Source organism: Podarcis cretensis (assembly GCF_951804945.1).
Source record: "Podarcis cretensis genome assembly, chromosome: 13".
Taxonomy (NCBI): domain Eukaryota; kingdom Metazoa; phylum Chordata; class Lepidosauria; order Squamata; family Lacertidae; genus Podarcis; species Podarcis cretensis.
Window position 1 is genome coordinate 51,298,618 of NC_137182.1, and position 25,331 is coordinate 51,323,948.

Below are 25,331 nucleotides of genomic sequence, written 5' to 3' on the forward strand. Positions count from 1 at the left end.
TGTCTGTTTTTGCTATTTATCTTGCGTTTTTGTGCCTTTTTTGTTTTGCTCTTGTGACTGTGCACAACCCAGTTCAGTTACTGATGGATTGGTTGTGTGACTGCTGCACATTGTTTAATGCTTCCATTTTATGGATCAATGGTCTTGTTAAATAGTAAAATTCATGTGAAATTGCTGTTTTAGGGGTTGCTTTAAAAGTCTGGAACGGATGAATCCGTTTTGCATTACTTTCTGTGGGAAAGCGCACCTTGGTTTGGAACGCTTTGGTTTTGGAACCGACTTCCGGAACGGATTAAGTTTGAGAACCAAGGTAGCACTGTACAATATGGCAATGGATTCCGCAACTGGGAGAAAAAGCAGAGTTACTTGAACAACACCGAGGTGTGCTGAAGAACCTCCGACGGCTATTTGTGGCCTGCTTCCGTCTCGCCTAGTTCCTCCAAACTCAGCAGCTCTGTTTAAGAGTAGCAAAGGCCCCCACCCTACTCCCCCCCCCCCCGTGACTGACAGCCAGATATCCCTCCATTTCTCGGCATGCTCACCGATGAGGAACTCGAGGCAGATGCGGTGCTCCTCAGGGTCGTACGGCTGGCGGAACTGGAGCTTCATGTCAAAGGGCTGGCCCCGGCGGAGGATGAGATTATCGTACTCGAACTCGTTCGTGTGGTGGGCCCGGCGGTTGCTGCTGGATCGGCCGCTCATCAGGTCCACGCCGCTGACCACCAGCATGCCCTCTGCTCAAGGGAGGGAGGAAAAGATGTCAAAGAGAACAACAACTGCCAGTCTTTTAGAAGACATCTGAAGGGAGCCCTGTTTAGGGAATCTTTTAATGTTTGATGCATTACTGTATTTTAATATTTTGTTGGAAGCTGCCTAGAGTGGCTGGAGAAGCCCAGTCAGATGGGCGGGGTATAAATAATATATTATTATTATTATTATTATTATTATTATTATTATTATTATTATCCCGGCATTGTATGGTTGGAAGGCTCATCTCGTCCCCGGCAATGCAAAAATCTCTGCCTAAAAAACCCCTGACATTCAGGGCTGGATTTAGGTTTGACAAGGCCCTAAGCTACTGAAGGCAATGGGGCCCTTTATATGTCCAGCTGTCCTTTGTCAACAACAAATTGCCACTTTTTGGGGGGGTTGAATATATTCTATATGGTCATTTATGGACCTCATAGGTATCTCAAGCCATTTGCCCATGTTGCCATGCAAGCAGTCCGCGCAGAATGCAGGCACCCTATATATAGAAAGGAGCAAATCCGTGATATTTTAGGGAGCAGGCTAGCAGGCCTTAGATCATAGGAGCCTGCACAACACAAAACACTGTTGCTGTAGGTAGGTTTTATTTCAAGCGTAGGCAAACTCGGCCCTCCAGATATTTTGGGACTACAACTCCCATCATCCCTAGCTAACAGGACCTGTGGTCAGGGATGATGGGAATTGTAGTCCCAAAACATCTGGAGGGCCGAGTTTGCCTACGACTGTTTTATTTGTTTTATATCTTATATTTTGGAAATGTACATCCAGGGGTTTTTCCCCCCTTTAATTTTTTGGGGCCCCCCCAAGAGAGTGGGGACCTAAGCTATAGCTTGTTTAGCTTATACTGTACATAAATCCGGCACCGCTACCATTAACCAAGAGAATACGCACATCAAATAATACAAATAATCTGGGCAATTTTGTTGAAACACGGCATCCTTTTATGAAACACTTTACTGGCAATGCTAAAGAATGGCAGCTACTGAAATCACAGATTGGACTTGGGCAAACTTAACTCGATGAACGGTTAAAATTGTTAGTAGGATATCACTTGTAGTTTAAGGTTGAATTCTGGACACAACGGAAGAGGTAAAGGGTTCGGATGATCATAAAAGATGCGGGAGGAAATGATTAATAATAGGACCCCCAAAGGGGAGGATGGGAGTCCAGGAGATTCTTTGGAATTCTGTGTTTATGGTTCACGTTTGATATATCTCTGTAAAATTTTAAGTTGAAAAACCAAATAAATAAAAATTTAAAAAGAACAATAATAGGTTGATCCGTCCTGGAGGGGAGAGAGTTGGGGGTTTGTTTCTGTATCTTTCTCTCTCTTTTGTAATTTATATATTAGAAATCAATAAGACTACATTTATGAAGAAGACAGAATCTCTGACAGATGGCCATCCCACCTCTGCCAGTGAAATTGAGTCCCCCACCTCAGCTGGAGGGAACTGGCGTTCCAACTTGTCAATATCTTTCTTAAATTGTGGCGCCCAGAACCGGACACAATATTCCAGCTGGGGTCCGGCCAGGGCAGAACAGAACAGGTCTATGACTTCCCTGATCTGGTGCAGCACAGAACTGTGTTAGCTTTTTCTGTTGCCGCATCACACCGTTGACCGATGTCAACATCTCGCCTGGCGAGACTCCTTCGTTGGAAACAGGGAGGCCCTGAAAACATACAGAAGGAGTACAGAAGAAATCCATCGAAGGGTACAGAATTTATTCCGATGCATTGCAAACAATTATGCAGAAGGATTGCCAGCGATTTCTCCATTCGTGGAAGAGAGAAGGGTTCTTAAAATATTGGCAATAAGGTTCACGTATCAAAACACTATCAGTCATGTGCATAATGCCTTATTTATTGTTTTATTGTTGTTAGCCGCTCTGAGCCTGGCTTCGGCTGGGGAGGGCGAGATATAAATAAAATTTTATTATTATTATTATTACAGAAGACAAGAGGGGAGATATCTGTCCCCAGCGCTTACACCAGCCTGGCACCATCCAGATGTTCTGGGCTACACATCCCATGATGGTGCAGTCCAGATGTTCTGGGCTACACCTCCCATGATGGCGCAGACCAGATGTTCTGGGCTACAACTCCCATGATGGCACCATCCAGATGTTCTGGGCTACACCTCCCATGATGGCGCAGTCCAGATGTTCTGGGCTACAACTCCCATGATGGCGCCGTCCAGATGTTCTGGGCGTTAGATTGTTATAAGGTGGACATTCTTTGTTTCTTCAGCTTGTAAACTGCTTTGGGTATTGTAAGATAGAAAGACGATATACAAATTAAAAGGGACGATGATGAGCAGGATGTAAACACGTCTGCACACTTGGATATTAAAAGGCAAGGTGTTAAATTGTTTTTATATGCAACAACAGCGGAAAGAGTATTGTTAGCCCAGAAACGGAAGCAAGAAGAAATCCCGACGAAAGAAGAATGGCAGACAATATTAATGGACTACGCAGAATTAGATAAAATGACAGGAAGGATTCAAAACCTGCGGGACCAGATATTCACAGAAGATTGGAAGAATTATACGAACTATTTGAAAAACAACTGTAATCAACAAATTACGCTAGTAGGACTACAAGAAGTTTTGTAAGGGAAAATATATGAAACGTTGCAAAGTACAGAAAGGACAGAGATATTAGTTATGAGATTTAAATGTAATAGTGGAAGTAAGAAATGCAATTGGAAGACTAGAGAAATACCAACTAAAGAACAATGGCAAGAGAAGTTGATGAACTATGCAGAACTGGCAAAAATGACAGAAAGCCTAAGAGAAAAAGACAACAGAGACTTTGAAAAAGATTGGGAACCATTCATGTTATATTTGCAGAAACAAAGAAAGGCAATATACTTGATGGCAGAATTTAAATAAACATCCACATTATTAGCACCAGAAAATGTTTGGAAGATAGTGAAATAAGATGATGTATTTAATTTTATTTTTATGTTTTTAAGGTTTGATGTTATGTTATTCATAACTTTCTCTGTTGAACGATAGCAAAGCGGGTGAAAATAGAAACAAACCAGAAATGCAAGTTTTGGAGGGAAGGGAGGGAGGAATATATAGTAAATGTTAAGAATTTGAGATGTATGTAATGAACAAAAATGAAAAATGAATATTTTTTTTTTTAAAAAAAGAAATGTATATTAAGTGAATAGATTGGAAAATTTTCAGATGTGATTGATGGAAGTAAAAATAAATGGTATAAGATATGGAAGTATGTTGAATTACTGTTGAAAATGTTATGTTGAAAAATTAAGAAAAATTAATATTTTAAAAATAAATAAACATGTCTGCACACTCTGCACAGTCTTTTGATTTCACCCCGGCTCTCTCACCTCGGATAACGGGCTCTCGCCGAGCTCCTGGGACCTCCCCGGGCGAGGGACCCCAGTCGTCGTCCCCCTGGCCTGAGCAGCAGGCGCAGCATTTGTGGAACCAATTCCTCTTCTTCCTCCTGGGCCCGGTCTCCGGCTGGTTGGGCTGCCGCACGCGGTAACTGACATTGGTCCATCGCCCGGCGTCCCCTCGAGTGTCTGCCACCGGCATCTTGTCTGCAGAGAAGGAAGAGAAGAAACCGTGAATGCAACACCGTTTCCCGGCACTAGGGGCACTGTAGCTCCGGGGGGCAGAATTTCGAGTCTGTACTACAGTGGTACCTCGGGTTAAGTACTTAATTCGTTCCGGAGGTCCGTTCTTAACCTGAAACTGTTCATATCTGAAGCACCACTTTAGCTAATGGGGCCTCCCGCTGCTGCCGCGCCGCCGGAGCATGATTTCTGTTCTCATCCAGAAGCAAAGTTCTTAACCCAAGGCACTATTTCTGGGTTAGCGGAGTCTGTAACCTGAAGCGTATGTAACCCGAGGTACTACTGTACAGTGGTAGGACGCAGGTGGCACTGTAGGTTAAACCACAGAGCCTAGGGTTTGCCAATCAGAAGGTTGGCGGTTCAAATCCCCGTGACGGGGTGAGCTCCCGTTGCTCGGTCCCTGCTCCTGCCAACCTAGCAGTTCGAAAGCACGTCAAAGTGCAAGTAGATAAATAGGTACCGCTCCGACGGGAAGGTAACAGCGTTTCCGTGCACTGCTCTGGTTCGCCAGAAGCGGCTTAGTCATGCTGGCCACATGACCCGGAAGCTGTACGCCGGCTCCCTCGGCCAGTAAAGCGAGATGAGCGCTGCAACCCCAGAGTCGGCCACGACTGGACCTAATGGTCAGGGGTCCCTTTAGCTTTTTTACTACAGTGGTACCTCGGGTTAAGTACTTAATTCGTTCCGGAGGTCCGTTCTTAACCTGAAACTGTTCTTAACCTGAAGCACCACTTTAGCTAATAGGGCCTCCCGTTACCGCCGCGCGATTTCTGTTCTCACCCTGAAGCAAAGTTCTTAACCCAGGGTACTCACCCTGAAGCAAAGTTCTTAACCCAGGGTAAGCGGAGTCTGTAACCTGAAGCATATGTAACCCGAGGTACCACTGTACTCATCTGTTTTATTCACTCCACTCCAAACACAGCTGCATTTTAGCAGCAGAAAAACCCTATTTCTCCCAGCTGGGAGGCTGGCAACTGTGTGGAAAGCATGCAGTGGGCATTCTAGAGAGTCATCACATCTGTAACTGACTACTAGGGCCCAGGATAGAGGCTGGCACAGCCCCTGGGACAGTAACCCCTATCTCCTTCAGCGATGATGGGTCTTCCTCATATCTGATAGCACCTTGGCAGAGGCAGGCCTTATTCTACAGAACCGCCATGTCAGCGGGGGGGGGGGGGGAACGACCCACAGCTTCCCCCCACATTTTCCCTTTCAAAACTAGAAAGGGATGCCGGAGCTCGCGATCCTAGTTCTCTTGGCAAATCCCTTTTTTATTGATTTTCAATTTTTTTAAACAAATTGGTCACTAATGAAAACAGATTAAATCAAAACAAATTGAACGTTTTTCCAAATCGGAACAAATTTAAGATTCCCCCCCCCACCAAATCTGACTTCCCGCCCGCCCTCCAAGATGCTTCCTCATCATATTCCCCAATTAATTCTAGTTTATCTTCAAACCTTACAGAACATCGCAATAGCCATCCATCAATTCCTGCACGCATATTGAATTAACTTTTCCCGTTTCGACACGTGAGGTCCCTTATCAGATGGTCAACCAAATCGTTAATTAATATTAATTAACAGAGAATAAAACTTCCTCCCATCTGCAGAAGAAACATAGCAATTTTTTTGCAGTTTTGGAATCAGAGTTCCCCTTTGCTCCACCTGCGAAGACTCGCTCCCAGCTTAGACAACTCATAAGTCCTGGCTTTCAGGCTTCTAAGGCTCAGCCTGGGGGGGAAAAATCGGTTCTCATACCTTGGACGGGAGGCATGGAATTCCAAAATTCAACAGGGGGTGTTTCCCCCAACTTGCCACACCGCCTGTTGAATGTGGGACTGCCACGCCTCTGTCAAGAGCACAGGCACCGTGCCAGAAACAAAAGGTGGCAACCACCCCAGGCTGCCACCAGCCGAAACCACAAAGCCTGGCTTTCCTCCTGGCAGCCAGGGAAACGAATTGGTACACAAATAAATCGAGTGAGAGTATGACTCTACTCTAAAGCCTCTTCCATCATCAAGCCCGGCTTCTTTCTACATTCTTATCCAGGGCTGGGACGCTGCTAAACACCAGCTCTGCCATTCATTTTTAAGCCACCTTTGTCACTTCCTGTGGGTGTTTTCCCCAGCCTCTGAAAACCTAGGATTATATGGCCAGAAGATGCTGCCCAGGTGAGAGTCATTTGAAGGGCCAATCCCTTCTTTAAAGCGATATTCCCCTCTGCGTTCCAATCTGCTCTCTTCTTTACTTCACAGCTTTCCCTTGCACGGTGATTGATCTCTAACCCAGGTGGATAAAAGAAAATGAAAGATTTTTTAAAATATATTTTTTAAACAAATTGGATTTTTAAATTTAAATTGGTTTTTTAAAATAAAATGCTTTTGGAGGAAAAATCTTTCTATTTTTAAAAATAGAAATTTCCATTTTATAGTATTTAAATACAACCTTATTCTTAACTTTACTTCTTGCTCTTATGAGCTAATCGATTTCCCTCCCTCCCCTCTTATGGTTTTCATAATTTATTCCTATACCATAGCATTTGTGCCTCTTCCAATTTACATTTCACATACTCCATTGATCCCAAATTTTAAATAGATATAAAAAGGTAATGCTCATTAACATTACAAGTCTTGTTAATTCAACCCTGCTAGTGTAGTTCTATGTTTACAATTATCCTTCAAATATTGTACAAATTTACTCCAGTCTTTTTGGAAAGCTTGATCACACTGGTTTCAGAATTTCCTAGTCACCTTTGCCAGTTCTGCATATTCCATCATCTTCATCTGCCATTCTTCTAAAGATAGTTTTCTATTTAAGTTACATTATAGTTGAAAGGCTATTCATCAGGAAATAATGATTTGTTTCAAGTTTTTCATGTTTGCTAAAACTTAAGGTTGTTTCTTTTTTAAAAAATTGTTTAACCACATAAGTTAACCAACATGAATACATATGCTATAATGTCATTGTTTTAGTTAAATAAATTGTTTAAACTGTTACTAAGGAAATGATTATTTTTCTCCTTCCAAGAAGGTGCAGCAGAAAAGTTGTCCAAATATAAACAGTTAACTTATTAAACCTCACAATAATTTCATAATGATCGGTCTATGCATTTCTAAGAGTATAACCAAATCTGTAATTTTTGAGGTAACTGTAAAAACTACTCTGAAAATTTATTATTCCGAAAACAAAACCTTCACCAGGTTGTAAATATTAAGGTGATACCAGCAAGAATGAGTCTTTCTGTAAAAAAAATGATTTAAATCAAGTCTTACTGACTAGTGATTTAAATCAATTTGATTTAAATCAAATCCACCCTGTCTCCGACTGCCATCCTTGACCACTGACCACTGGCTGGTGGGAGCCACGCCACACTCTGGCCATACATTTAAAAGCGCCTCCCCAAACTACAATTCCCAGAGTGGACGACCAGTCAACCCCTCTTCACGGGAGATGGCAAAACTGACGGCACTGAAAGAATATACAAATTTGAAATCTTTCAAAGAAGACTGGAAACCTTTCCTAGTCTATATTAAAAGTTAATTCCCGAGCGTGAACGCCACAACGGGGTTTGAAGTGCAAGAAAATAGCAGATGATATTAAGAAACACGCTGGAGAGGAGGAAATTAGAACCTTAAAATACAAACGTATGTAATTTGGGTTATGAAAATCGATGTTGGGTGAGTACGGAAAGTGACTAGTTTGGTTGAATTGGAATATAATTGCTGAGTAACAAATGTATTCCATATGGCAAAAAAGAATAAAATATTATTATTTTTAAAATTCCTCTTCACGGGGAGCACTGGGAATTGTAGTTTTGCGAAGGGGTCTCCTGACAACTTTCGGTGCGGCGCCCTTAACAAATGACAGCTCCCATAATTCTTTGAGGGAAGCCATGACTGTTTAAAGCAGTGTCACAGTGCTCTAAATGTATGGCTTGTCTGTGACACTGGAGTCCATTGACACTGGAGATACACTGGTTCAAGCACAACGTTTGCCAACCTGGTGCCCTCCTGGTTTTTTTTTGGGGGGGGGTGCTGATGGGAGTTGTAGTGCAAAGCACTGGATTGGCAAAATTGGCGTCCCTCTAATCCATCTCTGGCCTCATTCTAATCTGCAAAAAATAACTGTTCCCATCCCAGAGGACTGTGGAATCCAAGACCACAGTCTCCCTGTTCGATCTAAACCTGTTTTTTGGCAACTGTGTGCTTCCCCAGATGTTCTAATCTGCAACTCCCATCAGCTCCAGCCAGCATGGATGCAGTTGGAAACATCTGGATAGGGACTAGGCTAGGCAAGGCCGTCTTAAATGTTCTGGGAGGAGGGTACCAGAAGGACAGACATTCTCTTTCGACCGAGACCAGTCCCTGGACAGCCCTTCTGGCCATGCCGCCAGGGGTTGCTACGGATCATGGGTAGGCAAACTAAGGTCCGGGGGCCGGATCCGGCCCAATCGCCTTCTCAATCCGGCCCTCAATCCGGTCTGGGAATCAGCATATTTTTCCATTAGTAGAATGTGTCCTTTTATTTAAAATGCATCTCTGGGTTATTTGTGGGGCGTAGGAATCGGTTCATTCTTTTTCTTCCCAAAATATAGTCCGGCCCCCCACAAGGTCTGAGGGGCAGTGGACCGGCCCTCTGCTGAAATAGTTTGCTGACCTCTGCTATAGACTAAAACAGGGGCAAGGCTTACCTTGCCTGGGCCGGTTCACTGCCGCAGAGCCCCCTCCGTGGACCGGATTCTGGCATCTGCGCAGTGCGCAGAGACTCGCCAAGCAGGCAGCTCAGTTTGGGGGCGGCTCGTGAGCCGGTAAAATGACCCCCGTGGGCTGCTTGTGGCCCATGGGCCTTAGGTTGTGGACCCCTGGACTAAAATAGCTGGAGGGCACCAGTTGGAGAAGGCAGGATCCTGGCTTTATGAATCCCATGGGCCCTGGCTATAATGCTCACAGGCTGTGGACACAGTGTACATTTAGACAACGTCCCTCCAAAGAACCTTGGGAACTGTAGTTTATCTGCCACAGAGCTACAGTTCCCAGCAAACCACGGTCACCAGAATTCTTTGGAGGAAGCAAGCGTCTTCGAAGGTGCTCAGTCACTGAGCTATGACCCTCTCTCCTTCCTCCACCTCATTTCTAAGAATGTGTCTAGGGGGAAACCCAAAATCTTGGCTGTGCTGACCCAGACCCTCCCCCCAAAGAAAGCCAAACACCCTGAAATTTCCCTCCTTGAAATCCAGTGCCCAACCTCTTAATCCCTGGGGTTTTTGTTTTGTTTTCCCTTTCCCTTTCCGCGTGCAAATATTTCCTGACTCAGCGGTGCTTTCCGGTGACTTTGGACACGAGGGCTCCCATCTTTGGATGTGGAAATCCGAGGGTCAAGAATAGGGCTGGGCGGGCGCCCCAGAACATACCGGGCGACCTCTGCCCGCCTGCCCTCTGCTCTAGCTGACATCACTCCAGATGTGGACAGATGTTTCAAAAGAGGAAGGGAGAGACGTCAGGAGTTGGCAGAAGGTCCTTGCGCTCGGCCCGGATGGCGAAAGAGCGAGAACAATTCAGAAACGCTTTCGTAAAGCTGGAATTGGCTCCGTTCAAGGCTTTGGGTATTTCCCTGCCTGTCGAAAACAGGACTTTGGGAAGAGGCTGCAGCAAAGTGGAAGGGCGAAAGGTCCCTGTTGAAATCCCCGTTATCTCCAGGAAGGGCCTGTCTGAAATACTGTTCCTTAGAATAACAGCTATGGGGAAAAGGTGGGCGATAAACCTCACAGGAACAACAAGAACAGTTCTGAGTTGAGTGGGTCAACATCCAGAGGACCAGATAGCCAGGGGTGGTGACAGGCCTCTGCCTGAGGGCTTAGGGTGCTGCTGCCTGTCAGAACACGCTACGATTAGATAAGTCAGGCCATTGATCCACTCTGTCCTGTGCTGTCTACACTGACTGGTAGCAGCTCTCTACGGTTTTGGACAAGGTTTCTTTTCCAAGCCTTTTGTGGAGATGCCACCTGAGCAACACACACCTTGCTTTTTATTGTCGCAAGCTGATCCTGCAACGAGTGTTGTTTTTACAAACCCACTCCTGCGGCGAGACTCCTTACGGGGTCCTCACTGCGAGATCACATTCACCCGGTGCTATACCAGCTGCACTGGCTCCCGGTGGAGTACAGGATCAGGTTTAAGGTGCTGGTTTTAACCTTCAAAGCCCTATATGGCCTAGGACCCTCATACCTACGGGACCGCCTCTCCTGGTATGTCCCACAGAGGAACTTACGGTCTTCAAACAAAAACACCCTGAAGGTCCCAGGCCACAGAGAGGTTAGGCTGGCCTCAACCAGAGCCAGGGCTTTTTCGGCTGTGGCCCCAATCTGGTGCAACGCTCTGTCACAAGAGACTAGGGCCCTGCGGGACTTGACATCTTTCCGCAGGGCCTGCAAGACAGAGCTATTCCACCAGGCCTTTGGCCAGGGTGCATCCTGACTCCCTCCTTTGGCAATCTCCACAGAACTTTAGCCTAATGGTTGCCATCAATTTGAGTTGAATTAATTTTATAATGAAATGATTTTAGAATGTTGTACTATTTTATTGTTGTTAGCCGCCCTGAGCCCGGCTTCGGCTGGGGAGGGCGGGATATAAATAAAATTCATTATTATTATTATTATTATTATTATTATTATTATTATTATTATTATTATTTTGCACCCAGCGATCATGGATTTGTAGAGCTGGAAGGGACACGTAGGGTCATCTAGTCCAGTCTCCTCCAATGCAAGAATCTTTTGCCCATCGCTAGACTCGAACCCATGACCCTGAGGTTAAGAGTCTCTTGCTCTACCGGTGCGGGTCTTGCCTTTCGCCACAGCTTTTTGACACTGCGCCGCCCATCCTTTTCCGAAAACTATCCACACATGAAAAGGTTAAGGCTCGGGTCTGGGTGGAATATTCCTGCCCCCCGAAATCTACTTTATTCGTTCGTTTTAGACCTTTCTGCTCTTCTGCGCTGTCTTCAGGACACCTGGCACAACCCCAGCGAAAAGCTAAAAATGATAAACCTGTTGACAATTAAAACTGCAGTTGGCTGTTAACATAATGAGGCATCGTAAAACCTGCTGTTCAAGCGGCGTTAAAAAAGCAATATCCATAATGATTAAGCAAACAGCTTTACTTGCTTTGGAAAGTGTGAACACAGTAGATTGTTCCTGACGCCCAAAAGACAACAGAGACGGCACTAAGGAAACATTCCAACCTTTCCCTTATAGGCGTGTGTTAGTGAAACTCATAGCTGGGGTGCCACCACAAAGAAGGCCCCGCATCTGGGAGCCACCCACTTCCAAAGATGGAAGCTCCTTTCCAGTGCTTTCCAGAGGTGGAAGCACCGGATGTCTGGGGGCTCACCTCCATCAACAGGCAGGTTCCTAAGAGAAATACAGTGTCCCCCAACCTGGCGCCCTCAAGATGGGAGTTGTGGTCCCCCTGGAGGTTGCACCATTTGGGGCAAGGCTGGATCAAGGATGCCTTGCTAGAAACCAGCACGGTGAGCCTGGGAGCAAGGGCGAAGCTGCCCCAGGTCCTTTAAAGATGGCACACACAGAAATTTACATCTTTATCTTTGTTTGTTTCTATAGGGCCCTTATCAGCTTCGCCAAGCACAAAAGTAGCTTGCCCCAAGGAGCTTACAATCTGCTGGGGAAAAGCCAAAGGCCTAAAGAGTGGCCCGGCAGCAGGACGGTGAGAGCAATAACATGTTATTTCTGCTGCTCCATGGTCAGCGACTAGTATTCAGAACCCTTTTCCTCCGATCTGGGATAGCTGTCTAGGGTGATAGCCTTATTTTCCATATGATGGGGCCAACTATTTCTCAAACGACGCCTTTGGTAGCATGGAACGTGCAGTTGGGGCAATGGGAGTGGATGGAGGAGGCTCAGAATTAATATACGGAGTGTCTGGAGTCTGGATCAGGCCAAAGGCCCATCGAGTCCAGCATCTCAACTGCTTCTTGACTAAAATAAATAAATAAATATCCAGCATTCTGTCCTCGCAGCAGCCAGCCAGATCCCCATTCCTGAGTGCTCTCTCTCTCTCTCTCTCTCTCTAAGGCCAATCCTCTTTTCAAGCCCATCTGAGTGAGTGGCCATCACTGCGTCCAGTGGCAGTGAGTTCCACAGCTCAGCTGCTCTCCCAGCAAAGAAAGACTTTGCCTTGTGAGGCCCGAATCTCCCTGTGGGAGAACAGCTTTTCTCTGTTGTAATTTTTACGCACCTCTCTCATTCCCTCCCGTCGCTCGGTTGCCTTTTTCTCTAAACCTCCACTCAGCCGGCTGGGAACGCCACTATCTTTAAGAGCTTGTTCCCATGACCACCAGTTAGCATGCTTGGAATACCTCTGCCTTGCACACATCCTGCCCAGGCCACTTTGGGTAACACCGCAGAGTCCTGGGCCGAAAGTTTCCTGTGCCAACCCGAGAGCTAACAAACACTTTGTGGCAGCCTTGATGAACGTCGGCAGGGAAGAAATATTAACATCCTTATCTACAAAGACGCAGGGACCGAGCAACGGGAGCTCACCCCATTGCGGGGATTCAAACCTCCGACCTTCTGATCGGCAAGTCCTAGGCTCTGTGGTTTAACCCACAGCGCCACCCGCGTCCCTGGCTCTGTGGCTGGGCATCTGCAATTCCCCCTCTCTGCAGTCCTGCAGTGCTGCTGCCAGCCAGAACAGGCAGCACTGCCCTGGATGAATCCGTTTAGTTATAAGGCAGCTTCCCGGTGTTCCCACCAAGCCCAGGAGTCTCAGGGGCCGGGAAGAGGGCTGCTGCAGGTTGGGTTTCCTCTGCACGGGAAGAAAAGCACTCTGCCCATGCTCAGGGGCCCTCTTGCACGCTGGGCGAGATTCAGATAAATTAATTTCCTCTCTCATCCGGGTGGCTGAACAGGTGGACGTCCTCAGGGCCTGGAATGCAGGAAGGAGCTGAGGCGCGGCTGAGGCGAGGGACTTGCGTGTGCGTTGGGAGGACTGGAGCTTTGGGAATATCCCTTCCCAGGAAAAAGTTGCTCATCTCCCAAGGTGCCCCACCCACCTGCTGGCCAGGTAGCCAATAGGGACGGCCTCTGTGGAGCTAATGATGGTGCCAAGGTGTGCGAACGGTGAGGTTTGCCGGTTCAGCTGGATGGAGCAGGTGAAACCGAGTTTCTGGTTGGGCCATTAGCTGTAATGAAGCAACAGCTAAACAAGCCCCGGGGCCAAATCTAGGAACCCAGGAGTCCTGGCTTGCAATCCTTTTCCCAACAGCAGGTGGAGGTTCGTAAAGAACTCCAGGGTCCTCAGTCCAGGCTTGCCATATCCCTCCCATCCCTCGCAAGGCCTTTGAACCAGGACAGGACAGGCAGAAATCCAGCAGGTGCAGCTAGGGAGGAAAAAATCTGCCTCTGTTGAACTTCTGCCTGCCACACAGGAACCCTGCTAGAAGGGATGCCAGTCAAAGCCGTTCTCTTGCTTTTGGACTAAACTTTGAGGCCCCCTTCCAAGAACTCTCCTTTTCTCTCAGGACAGAGGAACAGAAAGTGGAAGTCGACCGAGGAAATGCTCTGATCTCATTTTCGTTTGGGTGCTGCCTTATTTATTATTATTATTATTATTATTATTATTATTATTATTAGGACCTTCTGAATGATTCAGCCCTGGTTTCTGGGATGTTGCTGCCTCCGAATCTCTCCAAACAGCTTCCGTGACAAATCCATTTCCAAAAACCCCTCTTCTTGAAGTATCCCATTATAAACAATACCCAAAATTACCAAGCACACCCCTTCGCCTGTTTTCGAGCCACACTCCAGAACAGGGCAGAGTAATTATTATTATTATTATTATTATTATTATTATTATTATTATTATACCTCATCTAACTGGGTTGCCCCAGCTCCTTTCAGTGGCTTCTGACAGATATAGAAACATAATAAAACGCCACATATTTAAAGGCTTCCCTCTATAGGGCCCCTGTAAAGGAAATCCCCTGTTCAGTCGTGGAATAATCCCCAAATGCCGTGGGCAAGTCCCTCTCCATTTTGGCCAAACCCGCCTTGCAAGGGTGTCCTTGTGGAATCTTTGCAAAATGCGAAGGTGTCCCCTTACGCGCCCTGTCCTGACTTACAGGACCAGAAAGAAATATCTATTTAAAAGAGAGAGGTGAGGGGAAAGCCCTATTTTCAACCTTCAAAGCCCGCAGCTTCCCAATGTCTCCTCTGTCTCAGATTCCTCCAGCCGAGATTAGCAGCTCATTCATTTCCTTCGCCGCACCAACACCCGCAGCTCATCTGCATCGCCTGGCACCCTCTGCCCCTTGGCACCGCTGCCCTGCCCTTTTCCTAGCACCCATCAAGAGGGAGGCGCCGTCTCAAACAAGGCTCACCCGTCTCTAACAACTTGCAAATCCTCACCGGGGAATCACGGCCACCAAACCAGAACTGACATCATTCCACTGGGATGGAAGTCCTTAAGATCGAGTCAGATTCTCGCTCCATCCTGCCCTGTATTGTCCACACGGGCCGGCAGCATCTTAGAAAAAGCTGAGCCCTTGGATCTGCCCTCGAGACCCCTCCCCACATCCCAACTCTGGCCCAAAGCCCCCTTCTCTATTGAAATGGGCGCCCACCTGTTATCCACCTGGATAACAAGGAGGGGGAGATTCCTCTCAGCCAGCCCAGTTGGATAAGATTGGATTCTAAACTTAATGAGCTTATGGGGTGTCCCTCATTAGAGAAGAATGCAAATCACAGTATTGCACTTGTCTGGGGTGCGATCCACTGCCCATTCTGCTGAGTGGGGCCAGGGACCTCTGCCCCATAAGTACTGACCTGAGCTGGCCACCTAATACATTTGGACTCCACCCCAGTTTCTCCCCACCCCCCCCAAAAAACTCCCCAGCATTGCATCACTGGGAAAGCCACCTTTTCCAAACCCTCAAAATGTTTTCAGTGCTCGCCTCCCTAGCACCCACACCTCCCGGACATTAATTCTGCCCCCCCCCCGACATGAGACCCTCTTGAACCGTCTTCAATGCGCGCGCGCCCCCCTGCCTTACCAAAAACGCACGTCTCTTTCGAGGCATTTTCTCCAATTCTTCTTCAACTCCTTCCCCAAAAACCTTCGCCACGCGCAGATTTCTCCATTCGCACCTATGACTGCCCTGTCCTCCCCTGTCCCGACTAGACCCCCCCCCCGGGTCACCCCCTCACTGGTCTTCCAGGCCAACTCTCCCCTGGTAAAAAACAACCAAATCCCATCTTTCAAATGAATGCTTAAGATCTAGAGACCTATCCCAACTTCTTTTAAAACGCGCAGGCACACTTTAGGTCGCTTCCCCCCCCTACTGACCTGCGGAACTCTCCGCGACGCGGACCAAGCCCCCCCCACAGCCCATCCATTCCTGGCACCAACACCCACACCGGCACTCTCGCCACCCCCCAAAAAAACCCCACACACAGCATGCGCAACAAAGTCCGTCTTTCCTCCACTGATCCTGGACGCCCCTCCAGAGGGTCCATGACCCCTCGGGCTCCATCCGTGCCCCCTGGCACCCACCCCCTTCCCGTGCCCCCTGGCGCGCCCTCCTTCCAAACTCTCGGCGAAGCTATCCTTTGCTCCCACCCGCGGTCCCCTGGGCGCCCCTGTGCGGACCCTGCGCATGGCCAAGGCGCGCTCTCCCCTTGGCACCGAGGGCGCACCCGGACTGGCACCCACCTGGCACTCAGCAGCCGAGGTCGAGCTGCTCCCGTCTGGCCTCTGCCTCTCCCTGGAGCTCTCTGAAGTTGGAGAGGGCTCTGCCAGCGCCTGTCTTCTGTCAGGAGCGCTGGGTGGAGCCGCCTGGGTTGGGTGTCACAACTATGAGAAATATCCGGGGAGGGAAAGACACCTCTTGCACCACGGGGTAAGAGGGAAGCGTCCTCTTCTCTGGGCATGTGGGGAGCTGGCACGGTGCCCACCAGGGTGAGGCAAGGGGGAGGCAAGCAGGAGGGGATGAACTGGCTGCCCCCGCTGTGGGTCTGCAAAGAGAAAGGTGGGGGTAGGGGGGGTACAAGGCTTCCCCAGAAATGCGCGCACGGCCCTCATCCATATTTTGCATCCTGCCTTTCCTCCACCAGCGGTTCTCAACCTGTGGGTCCCCAGATGTTGGACTACAACTCCCATCATCCCTGCTAGCTAGGGGTGATGGGAGTTGTAGTTCAACAACATCTGGGGACCCACAGGTTGAGAAAGGCTGCTCCAGACCAAGGAAGTTAAAACCATGCAGAAAAAACCTCAAAGAGTTAAAAAATGTTGTTTTTTTAAAAAAGCCACAAACGCTAATAGAATGAAAGCAACATTAAAAAAACCCCAAGTCTATCTAATGTCTTTACAACGCATCTCAAACGCGTTTCCACCCTTCCCAAAATAATTTTGGGATGTGTAGTTTGCTAAGGGTGCTGGGAATTGTAGCTCTGGGAGGGGTAGACTGCAGTTCGCAGGATTCCCGGTGCGTGGGTGTGGATTTTGCTTCAGAGGCCAGTTCTGGCACTGAAGTCTCTCTTGTGTACAAAGATGTGTCTAAATAATAATACAGTGGTACCTCGGGTTACATACGCTTCAGGTTACAGACTCCGCTAACCCAGAAATAATGCTTCAGGTTAAGACCTTTGCTTCAGGATGAGAACAGAAATCGCGTTCCAGCAGCGCAGCGGCAGCAGGAGGCCCCATTAGCTAAAGTGGTGCTTCAGGTTAAGAACAGTTTCAGGTTAAATACGGACCTCCGGAACGAATTAAGTACTTAACCTGAGGTACCACTGTAGTGCCATAATAAAAATTGTTTGTTATTAGAAATAGAAAGTCATCTGTCAGGCCAGCGATTGAATTTGGGACCAGATTTCCTGCGGTGGCACCAGAGCGGGCGACACTTTGCACATGCACGTGAGAAAAGCCGAGCCTAGGGAGGCGGACAGGAGACCCGCTGAATAAAACTGCAAATACAAATCTACACTATAAGAACATCAGGAACACCGCGTAGGGTTCTGGTCGCCTCAACTCAAAATGGATATTGTTGAGCTGGAAAACGTTCAGAAAACGGCAACAAAAATTATCAAGGCGGTGGCAGCCAGCTGGCAGTGGAGGGGGGAGGCTGGGCACCCACAACAAAAAAAATTTGGGTGTCCGCCCCCTGGCCCCCCTGGAGTTGTCGCCCCTGCCATCTGCCGTGGATGCTTTAGTTGAGATTCCTGCACTGGACTAGGGGGTTGGACTAGATGACCCCAGGATCCCTTCCAACTCTGCGATTCTATGTTGCTTTTTATTTTAAACCCAACTTATTTTTTATCAACCCTGGCAATCACAGCCAAACCGCCCTCATACCTGCCTTTTATTCTGTCTGTGTGGGCAACCACACGGACATTTGCCATTACCTAGGAAGAAAGAACTGGATGGGTCATTTGCAAAAGGGACTCTTGAGATCTAATTTGCACATTTTATTTGAGAATTGATTTTTATTCTGTGTGGCACTGTGGGTTAAACCACAGAGCCTAGGACTTGCCAATCAGAAGGTCGGTGGTTCGAATTCCTGTGACGGGGTGAGCTCCTGTTGCTCAGTCCCTGCTCCTGCCAACCTAGCAGTTTGAAAGCACGTCAAAGTGCAAGTAGATAAATAGGTACCACTCCGGCGGGAAGGTAAACGGTGTTTCTTTGCGCTGCTCTGGTTCGCCAGAAGTGGCTTAGTCATGCTGGCCACATGACCCAGAAGCTGTACGCCGGCTCCCTCGGCCAGTAAAGCGAGATGAGCGCCGCAACCCCAGAGTCGGCCACGACTGGACCTAACGGTCAGGGGTCCCTTTACCTTTACCTAGGAAGAAAGAACTGGATGGGTCATTTACAAAAGGGACTCTGAGATCTAATTTGCACATTTTATTTGAGAATTGATTTTTATTCTGTGTAATAAGAAATATTTGGTGGATTTGTCCGTAGTTTCACTGCATATGTAGCGACCGCTGTGGTTTTTTCAGCCTCCTTTTGATTTCTTTATATGTTGCCCTGGCCTTTGGCTAGCGCAATAAAATCCAATAAACATTACTTTGTTTTTATGGAGGCAACTTGTTTTAAACTGCTTTTAATGTATGTTAATGTTGCAACCTGGGTGAAGTGTCGGTAATAAGTAAATAACAACAATGTGGAAAGATGTTTGTCTGGCTGGGAGGTTCCTTCGTATTCTCGTAAAGCCTCTTGCTTCCCTGGAGGGCGGATAAGAGAAAAGTGTTTGTGCGTGCGGAAAACCAGGCTTTGAATACAACACTGTGCCTTTAAAACGCATTCGGAGTACATTTCTCCCCTCAGAGAATTCTGGGCACTGTAGTTCACCTGCTCAGAGAGTTACAACTCCCAGCGACCTTTAACGAACTACAGCACCCAGAATGCTTTGAGGGGAAAGAAGGGTCCTTAGTAGTGCAAACAGGGCCTTGTTGTTGTTGTTTAGTCGTTTAGTCGTGTCCGACTCTTTGAGACCCCATGGACCAGAGCACGCCACGCACTCCTGTCTTCTACTGCCTCCCGTAGTTTGGTCACTCATGTTTGTAGCTTCGAGAAGACTGTCCCACCATCTCGTCCTCTGTCGTCCCCTTCTCCTTGTGCCCTCCATCTTTCCCAACATCAGGGTCTTTTCCAGGGAGTCTTCTCTTCTCATGAGGTGGCCAAAGTATTGGAGCCTCAGCTTCAGGATCTGTCCTTCCAGTGAGCACTCAGGGCTGATTTCCTTCAGGATGGAGAGGTTTGATCTTCTTGCAGTCCATGGGACTCTCAAGAGTCTCCTCCAGCACCAGAATTCAAAAGCATCAATTCTTTGGCGATCAGCCTTCTTTATGGTCCAGCTCTCACTTCCATACATCACTACTGGGAAAACCATGGCTTTGACTATACGCACCTTTGTTGGCAAGGTGATGCCTCTGCTTTTTAAGATGCTGTCTAGGTTTGTCATCGGCCTCTAGGAATGTCTGCACTGACTGGCAGCAGCTCTCCAGTCAGGATTGAACCCTGGGGCCTTCCTTCTGCACCCAGAGCGGCTGCTGCGTTCCTGAGCCACAGCCGTTGCCCAATCTGGGGCGCCATGAACTGTGAACCTCATCGGAATGAAGTCACCCTCGCTTCTTCCTCATAAATGCTCCTCCTTCCCAAGGACGACTCTTGCGAGGCTGAGTCACTGTCCCAGTAACGACTTGTTGCGAGTTCCTAGAATCCCACGCGGAAAGGGATGCCAATAAATCATTTGGGGGAGCGTCGGCCTGGAAATGGAACCCAGGAGTCCTGAGCTAAACCTTTTCTCCCGCTGGACTAAACGCCTTCCCAGGCTGTGTACACAACGTACATTTAAAGCACATTTTCCACCCACCTCCCAAGAACCGTGGGAACTGTAGTTTATGCCTTGTGACGCTACAATTCCCAGCACCCTTAACAAACTACGGTCGCCAGGTTCAAACAGAAACAATGGACCATGTGCTTCTCCAGTGTCTATACAATATAGAGAAACTGTCTCTCATGTCTTGTTACGCTGCCCTTTCTACGGGGATATACGCTCGGTATTTATCACTCCTGTCATACAAAAATCTCCAAATGGGTCTGAATTTGAATGTCTAAAACTCCTGGTAGAGGACAAGGATCTAGAGATCACGCTAAGGGTGGCCAAATTCTGTGCGACTGCCATAAAACTTAGGGAACAAGCTGTACTACCAAATGATTAAGGTTTTAAATGACAATTTTAGGTGATCAAGATTTAATATATTTTTTTAACTGCCACTATACTGTATCTGTATCGTCTCTGTTATACCCAATTGCAATTCAATGTATTCCTGTTGTGTTTTATGATTTCCCTGATATTGTAAGTGAGCCGGAACTGGTCTGTGACCGTAATAATAAAATTCATTCATTCTGATATAGAGAAATGTGTATTAACCTCATCTCCCCACTACTCCATAAGTACCCAGGGCGCACAGGACAGTCTTATACCTCCCTGCTGCTGTCAGATACCAATCCTGCTACAACATACGACGTTGCCAGATTCTGCACAACAGCTTTCAAAATCCGTCAGATGATGACCTGGGCCACAAACTAGATTGAATGAACACTCACATCAGAGCGCTATCTAAATTGATAATTGTAGTCTTTTATATACTAACTTTTTACGCTCTTCCGTATGCCTCTAATGTTCCTTACCCTTCTTTTAGATTCTGTCTGTTTCTTTTAGATTCTTGCAGTCTTTCAGATATACCTTCTGTTTTAATATTTTTTAGCTGTCCAGAATCTGTAAGATTCTAAATGATTGCACCCCAACCCCTGCTTTTTTTTTATTATAAATGTTTATTAAGATTTTTTAAATACAAATGCAAAAATAATCAACAATATAGCATATATCATAGCATATTTTCAAAACCTCTTTGGACTCCCTCACATCTCCCGCTCCCACTTACATCGTCTTAAATTTTAACCAGCAAATTGTCATCTTGTTTATATTCTTAGGTCCCATTCTTTTAAATATAGTCTAATAGTTCTCCAAATGGTTTATATTTTCCTCAATCTACTTATCGTCCTAATTCCATCTAGTTTAGTGGTGGTCAATTATTTATGATCTAGCATCCTTCTTAACATTCAACCAAATTACAATATTTTTGTAAATAAGTCCTAAATTTCTTCCAGTCTTCTTCAACCCTCTCCTCTCCCAGGTCTCGGATTCTGCCGGTCATCTCAGCCAGTTCCATATAGTCTATCAGTTGCATCTGCCATTCTTCCAGTGTGGGTAAATCTTGAGTTTTCCAATGCTTGGCGATCAGTATCCTTGCTGCTGTTGTTGCATACAGGAAAAAAGTTCTATCCTTTTTTGTCACCATCTGGCCGACCATACCCAAGAGAAAGGCTTCCGGTTTCTTGGGAAAAGTATACTTAAATACCTTTTTCAACTCATTATATATCATTTCCCAGAAGGCTTTCACTCTAGGGCATGTCCACCAGAGGTGAAAAAATGTTCCTTCATTTCCTTTACATTTCCAGCATTTGTTATCAGACAAATGGTATATTTTGGCAAGTTTAACTGGGGTCATGTACCATCTATATATCATTTTCATTATATTTTCCTTCAAAGCATTACATGCAGTGAAGTTCAGCCCAGTGGTCCACAACCTTACCCAGTCCTCAAACATAATATTGTGCCCAATGTCCTGTGCCCACTTTATCATAGCCGATTTAACCATTTCATCTTGTGTGTTCCATTTTAACAGCAAGTTATACATTCTTGAAAGTACCTTAGTCTTAGGTTCTAACAATTCTGTTTCCAATTTCGATTTCTCCACCTGGAACCCTAACTTTTTATCATTTTTTAAAACTTCCTTAATCTGAGCGTAGTGTAACCAGTCTCGCACTTTATCCTTCATTTTCTCCAAACTCTGCAATTTCCAATTGTCTCTGTCTTTTTCTAGAATTTCCCAATATTTCGGCCATTTGGCCTCCATATTGAGTCTTTTTCGGGCCTTAGCTTCCAGAGGCGATAGCCACCTCGGAGTTTTATTTTCCAATAAGTCTTTATATTTTGTCCAGACATTAAACACTGCTTTCCTGACAATATGGTTTTTGAAGGCCTTATTGATTTTAACCTTATCATACCATAAGTATGCATGCCAACCAAAAGCATTATTAAAACCTTCCAGATCCAATACGTCAGTGTCCTCGAGAAGTAGCCAATCTTTTAGCCAGCAGAAAGCTGCAGCCTCATAGTACAAATTTAAGTCCGGCAGGGCAAAGCCCCCTCTCTCTTTCGCATCGGTTAATATCTTAAACTTAATTCTGGGCTTTTTGCCCTGCCAGACAAACTTAGAGATATCTCTCTGCCACTTCCGGAAGCACTCCGTCTTGTCTACAATCTGTAGTGTTTGGAACAAAAACAACATTTTTGGCAATACATTCATCTTAATGGCAGCAATTCGGCCTAACAAAGAAAGTTTCAATTTTGTCCAACTATCTAAGTCTCTCTTAATTTCTGAGCAACATTTTTCATAATTATCCTTGAATAGACTCAGATTTTTTGCTGTTATGTTTACCCCTAGGTACTTTACTTTTTTAACCACATTTAATTCTGTCTCTCTCTGAAACCGTTCCGACTCTGCATCCGTCAAGTTTTTCCCCAATACCTTAGTTTTCTGTTTGTTTAATTTAAATCCCGCCACCCGACCAAAGTCATGAATCTATTGTAATACTCTTTTCGTACTAGATTCTGGCTCCTGCAGGGTCAGAACTAGGTCATCTGCAAAAGCTTTGAGTTTATATTGTTTGGCTCCGACCCCTGCTTATGCTGGTCTATAACAGTAATAAAGATTTGATTGATTGATTGATTGATTGATTGATACAGTCGCCAGGGTGCTTGCTGAGTGCGTGGTTATAGTAGAAGACAGTCACAGAACTGAGAAATTACACAAAACAAATGAAATACCGTGAAAATCCCTGAAATGAGAAGTAATCGACTAGAAATATTATCTTATAGAAATAAACTAAATAATAAAAATCAAAAAGTTTAAGGAAAAATTTAGAAAAACCTAGAATTGTACAAAGCCTTAACGGGATGCCGACTACAAACCTCGTTTCACTGAACTATTCAGTTTCCTCAGAAGGAAATAGAAAAATCCTAAACCTTAAATGACCAAAATTCAAAAAAGGGGGTTAAAACTCCCCAAAATTCTGAAGTTAGGATTATACTTAGATTTTTTGGGAGTTTTAACCCTCTTTTTTGAATTTTGGTCATTTAAGGTTTAGGATTTTTCATATTTCTAGTCGATTGCTTCTCATTTCAGGGATTTTCACGGTACAGTGGTACCTCGGGTTACATTCGCTTCAGGTTACATACACTTCAGATTACAGACTCCGCTAACCCAGAAATAGTGCTTCAGGTTAAGAACTTTGCTTCAGGATAAGAACAGAAATCGTGCTCCGGCGGCACGGCAGCAGCGGGAGGCCCCATTAGCTAAAATGGGGCTTCAGGTTAAGAACAGTTTCAGGTTAAGTACGGACCTCCGGAACGAATTAAGTACTTAACCCGAGGTACCACTGTATTTCATTTGTTTTGAGTGCGTGGTTGTGGCTGTTTTCTTTAGAATATGGCATGTGTGTATGGGGCCGAACGTTCCTCTTTGGCCCACGGGCACCCGCTCGGCTCTGCAGCTGCAGCTAGGACCCAGGAGTCCTGGCCAGGCAGAGCTAGATTTGGGAGAAAGATTGTTCCTAGGGGTGTTGGCAGCATCTGTTGGAGCTGAGATGCGTGTTGGGGCAGGTTGAGGGAGGGTGCAGCACAGGGCAGGAGGGATGGAGAGAGGTGGGGCAGCAAAGCTTTTGTTGAAGGATCAGCTGGGCCCTTGCTCCTTTAAGAGTGGCTCAGCAGGCAGGTATTCAACCGGTGCAGCGCGTACATACACACACACACACACACACACACACACACACACAGATGCATTTTAAATATTCTTATCAATCCATTGTTTTTGCATCTCCTCCTTCATCTCGGGTGCTTCAGGGTGCTTTGCTTGGTCCCCCCCAAAAGTTTTTATTTCATTAAATTTGCACACCACCCTTCATCTCCACAACATAAAAATTCAAGATACATAATAAAAACAAGCACACACACACACACAAATGTATGTTTAAAAGTTTAAAAGGCGCAATGAGATAGGATAATAATATATCAAGGATGGAATAACAAATAAAGCGAATAACACAACAATAACAAAAATAATACAGTGGTACCTCGGGTTAAGTACTTAATTCGTTCTGGAGGTCCGTTCTTAACCTGAAACTGTTCTTAACCTGAAGCACCACTTTAGCTAATGGGGCCTCCCGCTGCCGCCGCGCCGCCGGAGCACAATTTCTGTTCTCACCCTGAAGCAAAGTTCTTAACCTGAAGCACTTTTTGGGTGGTTAGCGGAGTCTGTAACCTGAAGCGTATGTAAGCTGAAGCGTATGTAACCCGAAGTACCACTGTAGTAGGTAAAGAAGATCGCACATGGGTGAAGTACTGGGCTGTGGGGGAGGGAGGTGAAGGGATTAATTGAAATTGTTAAAGATTGGTATAGGATTTAAGAGATTTAAATTTTTATAAAGATTCTATAAGGAAAGCAGAAAGCAGCAAGAAATATCAAGTAAAGGTATTGTAGAGGAGATCAGTGTAAATGAAAACATGAGACTTGTGGTTCTGTTACATATGATTTTATTCTGGAGTTGTCTGTTTATTTTGGAGTTGTTTGTTGTAAAGAATGTATATTATGTGAATAAAATAATAAAGGATTTGCAAAACCCGGGGGGGAAATATGTATGGGGCTGACGGGAGTTGGAGTTCCACACTGTCAAAAGGTTCATCACAGCCCTGAGGTTGCAAGGGTGAAAACAGCCCCTGTTGAATTTCTACCTATCACAGGTTCAGATATTGCAAGGGTGAAAACAGCCCCTGTTGAATTTCTACCTGTCACAGAACCCAAAAAGGGGGTGGTGTGTGAGGAGAGAGAGAGAGAGACATTGGCCCACCTGACCTTTTGCCCAGGATGTCTCTGCTCTTGGAAACAGCAAAACTATTTCTCTCTGGACTTCCTCAACCCTTCCAGAACATTCTCCAACTCTTGCACATTTAATCAAGGCTTAAATTTTTTGAAATGAAGATGTGCTGGGGTTTAATCCTGGAATTGACTTCTTTTCTGGAACCTTGTGAGCCTCAGGCACATTTGAAGAACATACAGTGGTACCTCGGGTTAAGTACTTAATTCGTTCCGGAGGTCCGTTCTTAACCTGAAACTGTTCTTAACCTGAAGCACCACTTTAGCTAATGGGGCCTCCTGCTGCCGCTGCACCGCAGGAGCACGATTTCTGTTCTCATCCTGAAGCAAAGTTCTTAACCTGAAACACTATTTCTGGGTTAGCGGATTCTGTAACCT

At 46.1% G+C, this 25,331-nt stretch overlaps 1 protein-coding gene across 1 annotated transcript in view; it reads right to left on the minus strand.

The window, feature by feature from the left end:
• TGM1 (transglutaminase 1) overlaps positions 1-16,241 on the minus strand; it is a 54,213-nt gene extending 37,972 nt beyond the window's left edge. Inside the window, exons 1-3 of the mRNA XM_079951818.1 lie at positions 16,105-16,241; positions 4,127-4,342; positions 543-734 (exon numbers count right to left, since the gene is read on the minus strand). Of these exons, the coding sequence (XP_079807944.1) occupies positions 543-734; positions 4,127-4,337 (403 nt within the window). The 5' untranslated portion in view covers positions 4,338-4,342; positions 16,105-16,241. The remainder of the gene's footprint in view (positions 1-542; positions 735-4,126; positions 4,343-16,104) is intronic.
• Between the last annotated feature and the right edge of the window lie 9,090 nt (positions 16,242-25,331).